The following is a 14140-nucleotide window of genomic DNA, read 5'->3' as shown; positions in this document are numbered from 1 at the left end:
CCAGTGCTTAGGTTAGGAAGGGAAAAATATTATAAAGCTGAATAGGAAAAGTCAATAAAGGTAGTTAATTGGTATCTGGTCCTTAATTTTGATCATATTTTAATCAACATTTGGATTATAAAAAATACAAAATTTAGAGCTAGAAGGGATCTTAGAAATCATGTATCTAAGTATTAGGAAGTCCTTTCATCTTTCTGGGCTCAGGCTTCAGCTTTCTCATCTCTAAAATGATGGGATTGGACTATGTAACCTCTGGGATCTCTTCTTAATTTCCCTGAAGCTTTTGAGAGAGCTGAATACCATATCCCTCAACTGTTACCCACCTCATCCTCTATACTCTTATGACTCTGGATGTAACACAGGGCTATGTCCCAGACCAGAGGAGCCAAACACATGCTCCATAGGCCAGATGTGACCCACAACTCTCCTAAGTGTGGCCCAAACCAGACTGAAATGTAATCAGGAAAGACTTAACAAAAGAAAATTAAAATATAATAAAACATAGGAAATATTACATTATAAAACTAAGTCAATATGTGGCCTGCAGGACTGCTTATGGACAGTTTAGTGACCTCCATATTTATTTGAGTTTGACACCACTATCCAAGACCCTCTTTTGTCTTTCCTCTCTATAATCTACCTTGGTGATCTCAAATTTTCCAATGGGTTCAAGTATTATCTATTGACATATAACTCCTATTTCTGTACATTGAACCCTAATATCTTTCCTGAATTCCAATCCTACATCATCAGTTGCCTGTGAGACATCTCTTCCTAGCTACATGGTACAGTGGATAAAGTGCTGGGCCTGGAGTCAGGAAGACCTGAGTTCAAATCTGGTCTCACACACTTACTAGCTTTGTGACCTTGGGCAAGTCACTTAACCTCTATCCACCTCAGTTTCCTCAGCTGTAAAATGGAGATCAGAATAGCACCTACCTCTCAGGGTTTCTGTGAGTATCAAATGAGGGTTGTATAAAGTGCTTAGCACAATGCCTAGCACAGAGTAGGTGCTATATAACTGCTTATTCCCTCTCTCTTCCTAAGTGTCCTATGAACACCCCAAAATCAACATGTCCAAAACAAAATTGATTCTCTTTTTCTTATCTCCTTACTTGCTCCTCCTCCAAGCATTCAAATGAGTGGAACTAAATATAGTTAAACTTATGATTATCTTTCTACCGCCATGTCACTACCCTATTCAATAAACTCCGATGGCTACTTATTACTTCTGGAATCCAATATAAATACCTCTATGTAGCATTTAAAGTCCTTTACAACCTGGCACCAACTCTTTCCAGGCCTATGATTTTCCAGTCCTCTTCACTCACTGTACAATCCAACCAAACTGTCCTTCTGACTGCTCCTTCCCAGCTTTCCATCTCCATATCCCGGGACTGGCTGCTCATCATGTCTAGAATGTACTTTCTCCTTACCTCTGTCTCTTAGAATACCTAGTTTTCTTCAAAACTCAGCTACAAGACCGTCTTAAGACAGGGGATAGTGCTAATCCTCCCAGCTGCTAGTGTTCCGCTCCCCCTACTCTGTACCACCCCACTCCAAACCAATAATTCCCTATTCAAGGCCCTCTACAAAACAAAGGCTATAGTCATGTGCACTGCCTTTCTCCACTAGCTCTCTTTAATACTCCAGGCAAACTGAACTACTCTCCAGTCTTGGTAACCATATCATGTTTCCTGCCCTTGTGATGGTCAGGTTGTTTTCCATAAGCAGAAAAGCCTGTCACCCACCTCTGCCTGCTGAATTCCTATTCATTCTTTAGAGCTCCACTGAGCTTCTACGGGACGGTGACACCCCTCTTCTCCTGCCTTCAGACATTATAACAACGTCTGATGCACTTACCAGGTAGTGTTGTGTGTGAGAATTGAGTATAAATCTTATGTTCCTGCTACACTTAAAACTCCATGAAAGCAGACATCTGTCCTATTTAAACTTTCCATCCCTCCCTAGACTAACATGGTGCTCTGTTCACACTATCTGTCAATCTATCTATACACACATACACACACACACACATCTTTACATCTTTGAGTCTGTATATATATATATACATATGTGTGTGTGTATATATATATATATATATATATATATGTATGTATGTATGTATGTGTATTTAAAAACATTATTCTGAAAAGGGTCCATGGATTTCACCAGATTACCAAAGGGATTCATGACCCAAACAAGGTTAAGAACTCCAACACTATAGGTAATAGTTACTTGTCAGTTTTTCAAAGAAGTGTTCACATAATCACAGAAATCCTGTTATGTTAGAAATGGGAGGGATTACCTAGTTCAGGTGTGGGGAACCTGAGGTCTCAAGGCCACATGTGACCCTTTAGGTCCTTAAGTGTGACCTTTTTACTGAATCTAAACTTCACAGAACAAATCTCCTTAATAAAAGGATTTGTTCTGTAAATCTTGGACTTAGTCGAAAGGCCACACCCGAGCACCTAGAAGGCCACATGTGTCCTTATAAGGCCGCAAGTTCCCCACCCCTGACCTAGTTCAACTCCCCTTATTTTATATGAGGAATCCAAAGCCTAGAAAACTTTCCCCATTCACAAGGCCAGTAAGCAGGGGAGCAAGGCTAGAATCTGAGTGTTCTTTATTGCATTTTTCAGCGCCCCCATGTACCGTGGGGTGTCAGAATTGAGGGAAATGGGGAACACATCAATGGCATCCCCAGTCACAATTCTGGACACATTTTACCACAGAAACCCTGAATAAGTGGTGGCTAAGTTCTATTTCAGGTGCACTATAGGTTAAATAGACTGTTGTAGGCTGTCCTGGGAACTCAACTGACATTCATATCATTGCACTAATGGGAAAATACTTAAGAATTTCAGATATCTTTATTTACGAAGGAACTTTAGAAACAACTCCATTTGAAGGCTAAGGGTTGTCTTTTAACATATACTAAGACAATTTCAGTTTGGAGTGTCTGTAAAAGCCTAGACAGATACCGCTAGTTGGTATAGTTAGGAAAGACACTATCTTATGACACTATGAAAGAAGCCTAAATGAATCAGCTATGGTTTAGGAGAGCCCACAACATTTTTGCACTAGTTACCATAATAGAATTCTCTTCATTGAAGAGGGAAATTGTCCAACAACCTGGGACACTCCACCAAGACAGAGCATGCTCTTTTTATGCTCTGTGGGTCAGAATTTCTTAAATAAGGAGTTAGGCACCATAACAAAAACCTCATTCATCAGTGTTGGACTAACAATTTAAACCAAGAATCAAGCATCCCTTCTGACCTATAAATTATGCCCCAAAGGTACTCAGTTTGGAAGCACAATCACTGCCAATGTACCACCCATGGAAAAGATTTCTTTAAAAAGAGTCTAGACCATGACTCAGAGATTGGAGGAAGTTAACATATGGGCTTGAGAAGTCCGTCATGATATGTAGATGAACAAGTCCCTGAAAGAGGAGTCTAACCTACTTCTAAGCACTTCTGGAAGTGAGCCAGATATCTGCTATGGAAGGGAAATAGTGGACTCTCTGACCTTTATAGTCAACCAGTTGTAGTGTATACCAAATTTAAATATGAGGACAGAGTAGCAGCACATGTTAAGATTTGTGAAGTTCACTCTCCAGAGGAGAATTATAGCTATAGTAGAAGAATCAGCAAATAGATTCAGAATATCTGTTTTGTAATAGTTATAGCTAAGGGTCTTGACAACTTAATGGCAAGACTAGCAGAAAAATGCTACTTTTAAATTCCAATTGCCTTTAAATTGGCCCACCTCCATCCCATGATACAGCTTTACTAATCTGCATAGCCTTCTGGTTACTCTCCAGAAGATTAAAGGACTGGAGACTTACAGACATTTGAACACAAAACTTTTTGTCTCCAACGCATAACAGCATAACAGCATTCCTTTCTGTATATCTATCAATGTTACACACCACATATTGAAGACAATGCCCTCAACCCTATTATGCAGGGTTGTCATACTGCTGGAATACTGGCCTACTGTTATGACATCAAGAATAAACCTTGTCATTTTAGTGCCTTGCTGCATCTGATGTAGTAAAGTAAAATATGGAATACTCTATATATTGGTCCAATTACAGTAATATATCTTGCAGCTGATCGGCAGGTACACAATAAGATCCTGAAATTGCTGAGCATAGATTACTCTTGTAATTAGTTGTTTTCAGAACAAAAAGTGGAAAATGTGGAAGAAGCTGTCTCTCTACCTCTTTTAGAAATAGTATTTTTCTCAGTATCCCAGCCTGAAACCTTCAGACTAATGTTAATGAGAAACCTTATCAGTCACTCTTGGACTCTCAGTTCTGAAACTATGCTCTGCACTAAATCATTTTTCCTCTTTACCAAAGGCCTAACCACTTTCCTTGAAGTAAATTGGCTGAAAATTCACTGCTGTGCCTTTCAACAGAATCAGTACAGTGATCAGACAAGGGTAAAGGACCCTTGATGGTCCAATTAGGAGCAGTACCCTTGGCCAGTATACCTCAGCCAGATGAGGATAATGATCAAACTAAGGGAAGAAAGAAATATTTAATTACTTCAGTCAATGGAAGTATCTCTTGAATTTACCTTGGATCAACTGGAAAGGAGAATCCACAGAGGGAGTGATCAAAGAAGAACTGAATGGTTTTAGGAAAATGATTGTCTAAATGCCAACTGAACTTTTCACATGAACCTTGTAAATATGTTCTATAATATTGTGACATTTTCTTAATTCAGGAATACTATAAATTAAAACTTGAAAATGGCTTCACAGAGAATAATTTTCTTTTTTTTTAATTTGAATTTTTTTTGGGGGGTGAGGCAATTGGGGCTAAGTGACTTGCCCAGGGTCACACAGCTAGTGAGTGTCAAATGTATGAGGTTGGATTTGAACTCAGATCCTCTAGATTTCAGAGCCAGTGCTCTATCCACTGCACCACCTAGCTGCCCCCCAGAAAGTACTTTTCAAAATCATAGAAGTAACACTTACTTGTGTTCAGTCCTCTAAGTATGAATGTTTAGATTAGAATAATCCTAATAAAATTATTTCTGGCAAAAGATGAAAGAATGCTTCAAATCAAAACAATTCTAGTTGTTTCATCTCATATTCAAGCCAATTGGCAAAGATAACAAAACATGGGAATAATCAATGTTGGAGGCCAGCATTGTTGGTGGAGCTTTGAATGAGAAGGACCATTCAGGAAAACAATTTGTAATTATGCAAAGTCCATACTCTTTGGCCCAGAGATCCAGGCAATGTGTTGGAACCAGATTCAACCAGCTCTTATGAGTCAATTGTTAAATTTTCAGTATGAGCATTTATACCTTGGAAACTGGCAAATACTACAAATCAGTGCTTCAGTTACTATTCTGTCCACTGTCCACAGAAAAGTTATGGAGAAAATGTTAATAATGAAGATTAAAAGTGTGTCCTGTATACATTCTTTTTTTTTTTTTTTAGGTCAGCCAGTTGTTGAACCAGCATACCCCTGCAGAGATTCCTCTATTGAGCATATACTTTAAGGAACTTAATTACAAAAAGAAAGGCTCCATATACAGTAAATATTTATAGCAGCACTTTTTATGTGGCAGCAAACAACTGGAAACAAAGTAAGACTGATCTTCTTTATAAGGGATTACTTTCTATGGAGTGGGATGGGGAGAGGAAGGATATAAAAGGAAATGTAGGCAATATAAAAATAAGAAATATCAATAAAAATTTATTTTTTTAAAAGAAGCCCTTAGTTCAAATCCCATACCTGTCCCTTGGGTATAGGACTTTGGGGCAAAGTCATTTAACCTCTATAGGCTTCAGATTCCTCAAACATAAAATGGGAAGGTTGGACCAGATGACCTCTAAAGTCCCTTCTGGAACTTACACTTATGACCTTTGATGATAACCTATTACTTATTATCTGGGTAATCTTGGGAAAGCCAATCATTTGGTACTGTGAACATTGTTCAATTCAGACATTTATTTCAGTTTCCTCCTATATAAAGTGAGGTCAGGTGCCACTTCCAAGCAATCAGAGATGCTCAACAAAAAGGTCAATTGAATTGCATCAGTCTGTCAGATCATTTACTTTGATGGAACTCTAGACAAAGACCAGAGATATTCTGATGTAGTGCAGGGAGTGAGCCGGGCTCTAATCACAACTGCCATTACTTGGCTCTATGACCCTGTGAAAGTCACAATGTCGCTGGACCTCAATCTGCCTAATCATAAAAGAGGGGGGTTAATTATATGTTCAAAGTCCCTTCTAGCTCCAAAATTTTATGATTTTTTGGGTAAAGTTTATATCCAGGAACTAATGTAGCAACAAGCCAACTTAACACGTCCTTCCCCCCTTTTACTATTTAGATAGAAGGGCAGTTTCATAAAGAGGTAAGTTTTTATTGAATTTAAAAGTATTTGGTGCTATGGACGTTGTTTGACTAATACACTAAAGACATTTTTAGAATTCTGTCATGGAACACTGACTACTACTTGCTCTGCGAGAAAATCAGTTCAGTACTGGGGAGGCAGACATTGAAAATTTCTGTCTCTCATTCATGCCTTTTACTAATCATTCCCCACACGTAGATCTGTCCTAGATTTATACTTGTTCAAGTTGAAACCAGGCAGAACTGGTTCAATCAAATAAAATGCCAATTCTTTCACAGGACTATCAATGCTTCTGGATTAACATACCAATCACATATTCTCTAGTAAGACAAGATGATAATATTTAAACAACTAAAACACTGACCTTTTTTTTTTTCTTTGATCTGCTGGTAACCAGGAAAGATCTAGGTAATATTAGAAGCTACATATTATAGACAGGGCAATTCAGTGGAAAAACTACTTGATTTGGACTCCAAGGTCCCTGGCTCAATTCTCAATCCTGCTCTCACAGTACCAATGTGAGCTTGGGCAAGTCACTTAAATTTTTTAGGCCTCAGTTTCTCCGTCTGTAAAATGGAGGGGTGGGTGGGACTAGATGATCCCTGAGGTTCTTTCCAGGTCTTTTTTCAAAAATAACTCTTTATTGCTACTTTTTGTTTTTTATATTCCCTAAATTTCCCCCTCTACCCCATCCCAGAAGACTATTTTTTTTTAATAAGAGGAAGAAAAGGAAAAAGTCAACAAAACCAAGCAATGCATTAAAAAAAATGAAAATAAATTCAAAGTTCCACACCTATACCCTTCCTATCTCTGCAAAAGAGGTGCTTTCTCCTACCTCCTCATTAAGGTCAAGCTTGTTCTTCATAATTTTGCAACATTCACTTTTAACTGTTTTGTGGCATATACTGCCAGACAGTCATTAAATGAGTGAAAAAACATTTATTAAGCACTTACTGTGTGCCAAGTGCTAGAGACAAAAATGCAAAAAGAAAGATAGCCCTTACCCTCAAGAAGCTTATATTATAGACTAATAGGGGGACAACATATAAAGTAGAATGGTAGCCAGCATGGGGTCTTTTGCTATCCCCACCCCCCCCTTTTTTTTTTTTACAAAAATCTTTGTTTCAAAGGACAGCTTATTAGGTTAGATGGGGGAGAAACATTAAAAAATGAAGGTGATATAAAAACAAAAGATAACAATAAAAATTGAATTTTAAAATTAAATAAAAAGATGATCAACATTCTTTAGCATTGACCTACCTCCCTGACATTCCCTACAAATGGTATACATTTTACCTGCCCCCATTTCAACTTGTTGAAATCCTCACCACCCTTCAAAGTCTTCCATAAAGCCTTCCTTGATCTCAGCTGAACTTTCCTCTTCTGAATTCTCAAAGCATTTTGTACCTGATGAATTTATTATATTCAAAATCTTTATGGGTATATCACTTATCTTTCCTATTAAATTTATAACCTCTTTGAATGAACTGGGTTTTATTTATCTTCAAATCTTCCATGATGTACACACAGTAGGTACTCAAAAAATGTTTGTTGAATTGAAGTAGGGCCATACTGAAGATAAAAATATCTCTAATGGACTGTATAATGAATGCCCTCATCTGAGCTCTTTCCTGTTAGCCTACAAAAGACTGTGGAATTGCTTTCATTTCCCCCCTAAAATAGTAGAGTAGTTTTCCAATTCAAGTACCCTACTTCCCAGCATCTCATATCCTTAGGTGGAAGGAGAGCAAGGTATAGATTGCTAAGGGCTAATTCCCTCCCTTATACATTCATAAAAGGAAAGATCAGGGTTCCACTGTCTAGTACAACAATTTCCAGTGCCTTGTTGGTAGGAAAACAGAATTGGATTTTGTGAGATTTGCAAGGAAAAAAAAAACCATAATTACCTGAAGATTCCAAGCAGAACCATTAATATCCTCAAGACTGGGTGGATCATACCCAGGAACTATATGAACACAATTACAAAAAACTTTTCATACAAATAAAGTCAGATCTAAATAATTGGAAAAACATCAGTTGCTCATGGGTAGGCCGAGCTAATATAATAAAAATAACAATTCTACCTCAGACTGGGTGGGTCACTGTTAGAAATAGGCTTGACATCAAAAATTTAGTATCAAGAAAGTTTATTACAGAGAAAGTCCATAAGATTTAGACGTTTCTGGCCAGAAGCGGACTCTACCCCTCTTCAGGAGGGATGGGCCCTGAATGCAAGTGCAAGGGTGCTTTTATGCAGTTAAATTCAGCGGAAACCTCCCAGGCCTGGATTGGTCCATTCCTTCCAGGTTACATTTGTTCTGAAATGCCCCCTGTTCCCGTCCTATTGTGTGGACAATTGTGCTATTAACCCCCACCCCGACCCTGGTCAGAGAAGTTACTAGGCCTGAGGTTCACTGAGCATGCCCTTATCTTGATTTTGGGGTCTTCTTGGAACCACCAGCTTTGGGCTAAGCCCAGGCCCACCTGCAGTGTAACTGCTTCCTTGACTTGTTTTTATAACTCTCTGCACTATTCTACCTGTGGAAGTTTAAGCCGTCTAACTCTTAACAGTCATGACAAACTGTTTCTGAGAGGAACCTGGGGACAGTTTGCACTGTAAGGCCACCATTCCTAAAGGCCTTCTCCTTCCTAAATGCTTGCCTCAGACTCTTGCTACCAGCAAGGCTATCCCCTGAGTGCTCACAAATCCTAACCAATGCCCCTTTCACAGAAGGCATGGTGGTTATAATGGGAGTAAGTTTTAGTCCAAAATAAGGAACTAATCATTAAAGCAATTAAAAAAAAGTGGAATGTACTGCCCCTGGAGAGGCAGTGAAGTAGTGAAAAAATGTTTGGCACAGGTAGGATGATGTCAGAAATGTTGGTAAAGGAACTCTGCAGGATGTAAGAAATCAGACTAGTTGAATCCAACTAAAAAAATGTGGTATTACATATCTGCTTTGCCTACCTTGTAGGAGCTACTCTGAGGATCAAAAGAGGGAAATACATGTACACACACCTTGAAAATTGTAAACTACCATATATGAAGTACTAGTATTGTCCAGGGACAAAAGAAATTTAATTGCTCTTTGGAGAGATTTCCATAAGCTATTAAACATGGGAGTTAAAAATGTGGACAGAAACCTAGGATTAGAGAGAAGAAGCTAATATGTCCATGCCATTTAAAAAAAAAATACTTAAAAAAAAAGAACCTACCTAATATGGAGAAAAGCATCAGAAAAAAAGATATTCTTTAAAAAATATTTTTATGTTTACACAGAGGTAAGGGGTTCAGGAAAAATTCCAAGTGCTAAGAGCTGATAGCCAAAAATTGCCAAAGAATGAAACAAAAACTTTTGTGTCGAATAGAAAGTAGCTTTAAGGGGAAAAGCATTTTGGATATTGACATGCAAATATTGCAACTACACTCAAAAGGCCATTCACAAGCAACTTGGAGAAGAGAGCAAAGGAATCCCAAGCTCAGCAAGGTGCCAACTACTCATTTTCATGCCAATGAAGTGACTGGGCAGCGCAAATGGTGGCGCCAGGTCATAACAGCAATAGCTCTGGCAATGGAAATTCCCAATCTATGGTAATCTAGCATCCAAAGAGCATGAAATGGCAAAACAGAAGCCTGTAAAGGCTTTGATTAAGGTTAGCATTTTAAAATGTTCTTTTCCTTTCAGTTTCAGTTTTAAAAATCAATAGCTATGTGGGTCTGACTTAACAAAAAACATTTTTGACACCTGAGCCACAGGATTCTAAAAAGACTGGGCAGTATTAACAAGAGGAGATATTAAATAGTGCTGAGGATTGCTTCCCCTCCCCAAATACTTTTTTCCTCTTAAGTTGACACACAAAAGACACATGTGGTATTGTTTAAATACTTAGCATACTCATTCATTCATGCAATTATTAGACTGGATCTCTATTTAGCCAAGGATAGAAGTGCAGTGGTCACACATTGGCCCTTCTCAGTACTGATCTTCAAGGGAGCTTTGCCCCTCTTTATTTCTGACTTGGGTGGTCCATCTTTCTGTAGGCAGCCTGGGCACTCCCATTCCTGAAGACTCAGCATATTGATGCCATATTGATGGATGCTAGATTTAGCCCTACTGCAGTTCAACAGATCTGCTCACCTCAGTCATAGGTATTACAAGCCTACGCTAATAGACCCAGTCTGATTTAACAATTTAGAATATATAATGTGTGTATGTGTGTATGGTTATATATCTATATCTATGTATACACATATAAACATATGTGTGTAGATACATATACAAGCTATGTGACTATATAGGTGTATATAGACATATATTATATATATATATGTGCATTCATATATCTATATCTACATACTGTGTATGTGTGAAAGTCTCTCCAAAGAGGATTACACACACACATACATACGTGTGTGTATATGACTATACATGTGTGTGTACACATGTATGTGTATGTATGTTACTTGGATAATTGTCATTATTAACCAAGAAATAGGTGAATGTAGATAAAAGGAATGAATGTTAGACTAACCTCATACACAAAATACATTTTGGCTCCCACATAGATTCCCATCCGTACCACAGCTCGAACGGCAGCATTCATTCCTGGGGAGGAAGAAGGTAGAGATAAGTACCTTTCAACTCATCTAGGCTTAAACCCAAAAGATCATCACATATCCCCTAAGAATTCCAAATGCCTCTGTTCAGAGTTCTTAGAAGTTACCACTGGTTCTTAAACAATACAGAACATTTTTTTTCTTGGATTACATTTAGTCAAATTGAAAGAAAATAATATGGATAATGACAGCAATTATTTCCACAATTTGGAGAGGATTTTCCATTCCATTCCATTCATTTTCCACTGTTTTCATAAAGGATTAGTTAGGCGCAGCCCCAAAAGCAACTGTCATAATTTATATAATTAATGGTTAAAAAGAGTGGTAAACAGTAGTTATTGTGCAATAGTACAAAAGAAATGCATCATGGGTGTTTAACTGGGATTTCCTCTATTTTCTCTAGTCTTTGAAGCAGAAAGAACAACATGTGTCAAGTCCTCTAACTTCTTGTAAATGAATCTCATGGCTAGCATGCATCCTATGGTATAGAGAAAGGTGAATCCTTACATATATTTGCTGCACAGCTGTTTATTAGTTAATTAGCCAAGCCTTATCAGGAGTTTGAACATTAAAAGGGTCTCTGAAAACCGACAGAAAGCAGCCTTAACCTAACTATTTAAGTAGTGAGGACTTGGCAATGTGACCTGCTCAGCAACTAGTCTCCTGAGAATTTCTTTTGAATATTCTTAGTCAAAGTATATCTGAATTCTTCAAACCACAAGTCACTTGGAGTCAATTCTGATAAATGAGGAGTAGTCAAGAGAAATAATGTTGATTTTTTTTTGGGGGGGTTAGGCAATGGGGTTAAGTGACTTGCCCAGGGTCACACAGCTAGTAAGTGTTATGTGTCTGAGGCCGGATTTGAACTCATGTCCTCCTGAATCCAGGGCTGGTGCTCTATACACCGTGCCACCTAGCTGCCCCAATAATGTTGATTTGAAAAAGAAAAGTAAAAGAGTTGGTCATAAAGTAACAATAAAATAACAAAAAAAATAAGGTCTCTCTATCTTGCCCAGGCTGAAAGTACTGGGGCTCCTCACTGGCCCAAGCCTTAGTCCAACAGGCACAGGAGATTTGACCTGCTCTCATTTCTGACCTGTACCAATTCACTCCTCCTTAGACAGCCTGGTGGTCCTTCCCTAATTAGCCCCAGGGTGAGGGGTTCGTGGCACTAATACCATATTAAATCCAAATTTAATATAGACACACTCAAATGGCCTAGCCCACTGCTCTTAAATGCCAAGCTCAGCCTCCCTGGTAGCAAGAATTACAAGTGTATGCTAGCTATCAAACCCCACCAAGACTTATTTTCTTGTTATAGACAGATAGATAAATAGGTGGAGAGAGACAGAAATAGATAGAGCTATATAGATATGTGTGAGACTGTAAGCTCCTTAAAGGCAGGGCCAGTTAGGGAATGTGGTCTATAGGGAAGAGTAGGTGGGCCTGTAGAGTTCATGAGGGATATGTGTAATTGACCTAGAAAGATAGGTTGGAGCCAGACAGTGAAGGGCTTTAGGTATCAAGAAGAGGAGTTTATAATTTATCCCAGAGGCAGCAGAGAGCCACTGAAGTTCTTGAGTAGTGGAGGAACACGATTGTATATAAGCTTTAGGAATATCAGTTTGGCAGCTATGTGGAGGATGGATTGGAGAAAGGAAATGCAGGGCACTAGGAGACCAACTGGGATGCTTTTGCAACAAGTCTAGGTGAGAGGTAAGGAAATGACTGTTTGAGTACAGACAGAGGGCTAAAGTGTAAGTCTGATTAGACATATGGGGTAGAGAAAACAGAAAGTCAAATATGACTCCTGGGTTTCAAACTGAGGCAACCAGAAGAATGGTGGTAACCGTGACAGAAAGAGAAGGTGGGAGGAGTGGTGGGGTTTAGGGAGAAAGACAATGAGATACATTCTGGGCAGGTTGACATTGAGAAGCCTATCAGACATCCAGGTACAGACATCTAGCAAGAAGTTGTACATGTGGGACTGAAGCTTAGGAAAGAAGTGACAAATGGATTTGGGAGTCATTTATAAAGAGATAACTGAAAGCACAGGAGGCCATCCAAAGAGAAGGAAGAGAAGAGGATCCAAGACAGCCCTGAAGCCCACCAGATTCTTGCACACAAGTTATCCCTGACAACATGTAAAACCTCCTTCTGACTACCTTCATTGCCTCTCCATTGCCTGTCAGGTTGCCAACAATGTTGATTTCTCAGATACTGTAGGTTTTCATGATCTGAATCCTCATCTATCCACTAGAGAAACATTTGTGTTAAAAAGATAACCCTTTGTGTCAGGGAGAAGTTTGGGATTGTTGAAAGTACTAAACAATTTTTCAAATGTAACCAAACCCATCCTCTTCTTCATATTAAATTCTGGGCTTTATTAGTAAATAATTGCATATTATTAGAATTTTATATAATTATATATTATGATAAAATCTAACTTACTAATTATTTGTTAATAAGGCCCTTATTAATAAGGATAATAATCCACTTACAGAACCTGTCCAAGATATACTACGATGTGCTAATTGGTCCTCCACCTCTAATTTACCCTGTCTAATCCATGCATAATACAGTTGCCAAAATAATGTTCAAAAAAATTTCTAATTAAAAAAAATTACTTATCACCCTATCACTCTCCTGCCTCCAAACCTTGTATAACAATAGGTTGTAGGATAAAATACACATTCCTAAGCTTGCCATTCAAGATCCTCCACAATCTAGCTTCTATCTGCCTCCCTAACCTTACTTCATATCATTCTTTCCAGGTTTTACATTTCAGACAAACCCGATACTAGATATTCCTTGCTATTCTTTGATCTATCATTTCCCATTTCTGTCCATTCACAGAAAGTGCCCCATTGTTTGAATGACACTTCCTGGTCAAAATCCTTTTCTTCCCACAGTAATACTTCCTCAAGCTTCCATGAAGCTTGTTCTCCCTATAAGTCCATCCCCACACAATAAGTGTTCTATCCTTCCCAAAATGTTCCTAAAACAATTTGAGTTGGCCTATTCTTTGACCCCATCACTCTCTTTCTTGTGCTACTCTCATCTATCAACACGTCCTATCTCCAGAGCAGAATTTCATTGGTGAATCTTTAGCTCCTAGCAACATATAATAGA

General features: G+C 38.4%; 1 protein-coding gene across 2 annotated transcripts in view; it reads right to left on the bottom strand.

Annotated features, from left to right (window-relative positions):
* PFKP (phosphofructokinase, platelet) overlaps positions 1-14140 on the bottom strand; it is an 88123-nt gene that overhangs the window by 60947 nt on the left and 13036 nt on the right. For both annotated transcript variants that reach the window (XM_027841597.1, XM_027841599.1), the window contains exon 2: positions 10924-10997. In XM_027841597.1, the coding sequence (XP_027697398.1) occupies positions 10924-10997 (74 nt within the window). The remainder of the gene's footprint in view (positions 1-10923; positions 10998-14140) is intronic.

Source organism: Vombatus ursinus, unplaced genomic scaffold (genome assembly GCF_900497805.2).
Source record: "Vombatus ursinus unplaced genomic scaffold, bare-nosed wombat genome assembly UNPS02014861.1, whole genome shotgun sequence".
Taxonomy (NCBI): Eukaryota; Metazoa; Chordata; class Mammalia; order Diprotodontia; family Vombatidae; genus Vombatus; species Vombatus ursinus.
This window is presented reverse-complemented; position numbering and strand designations above follow the sequence as displayed.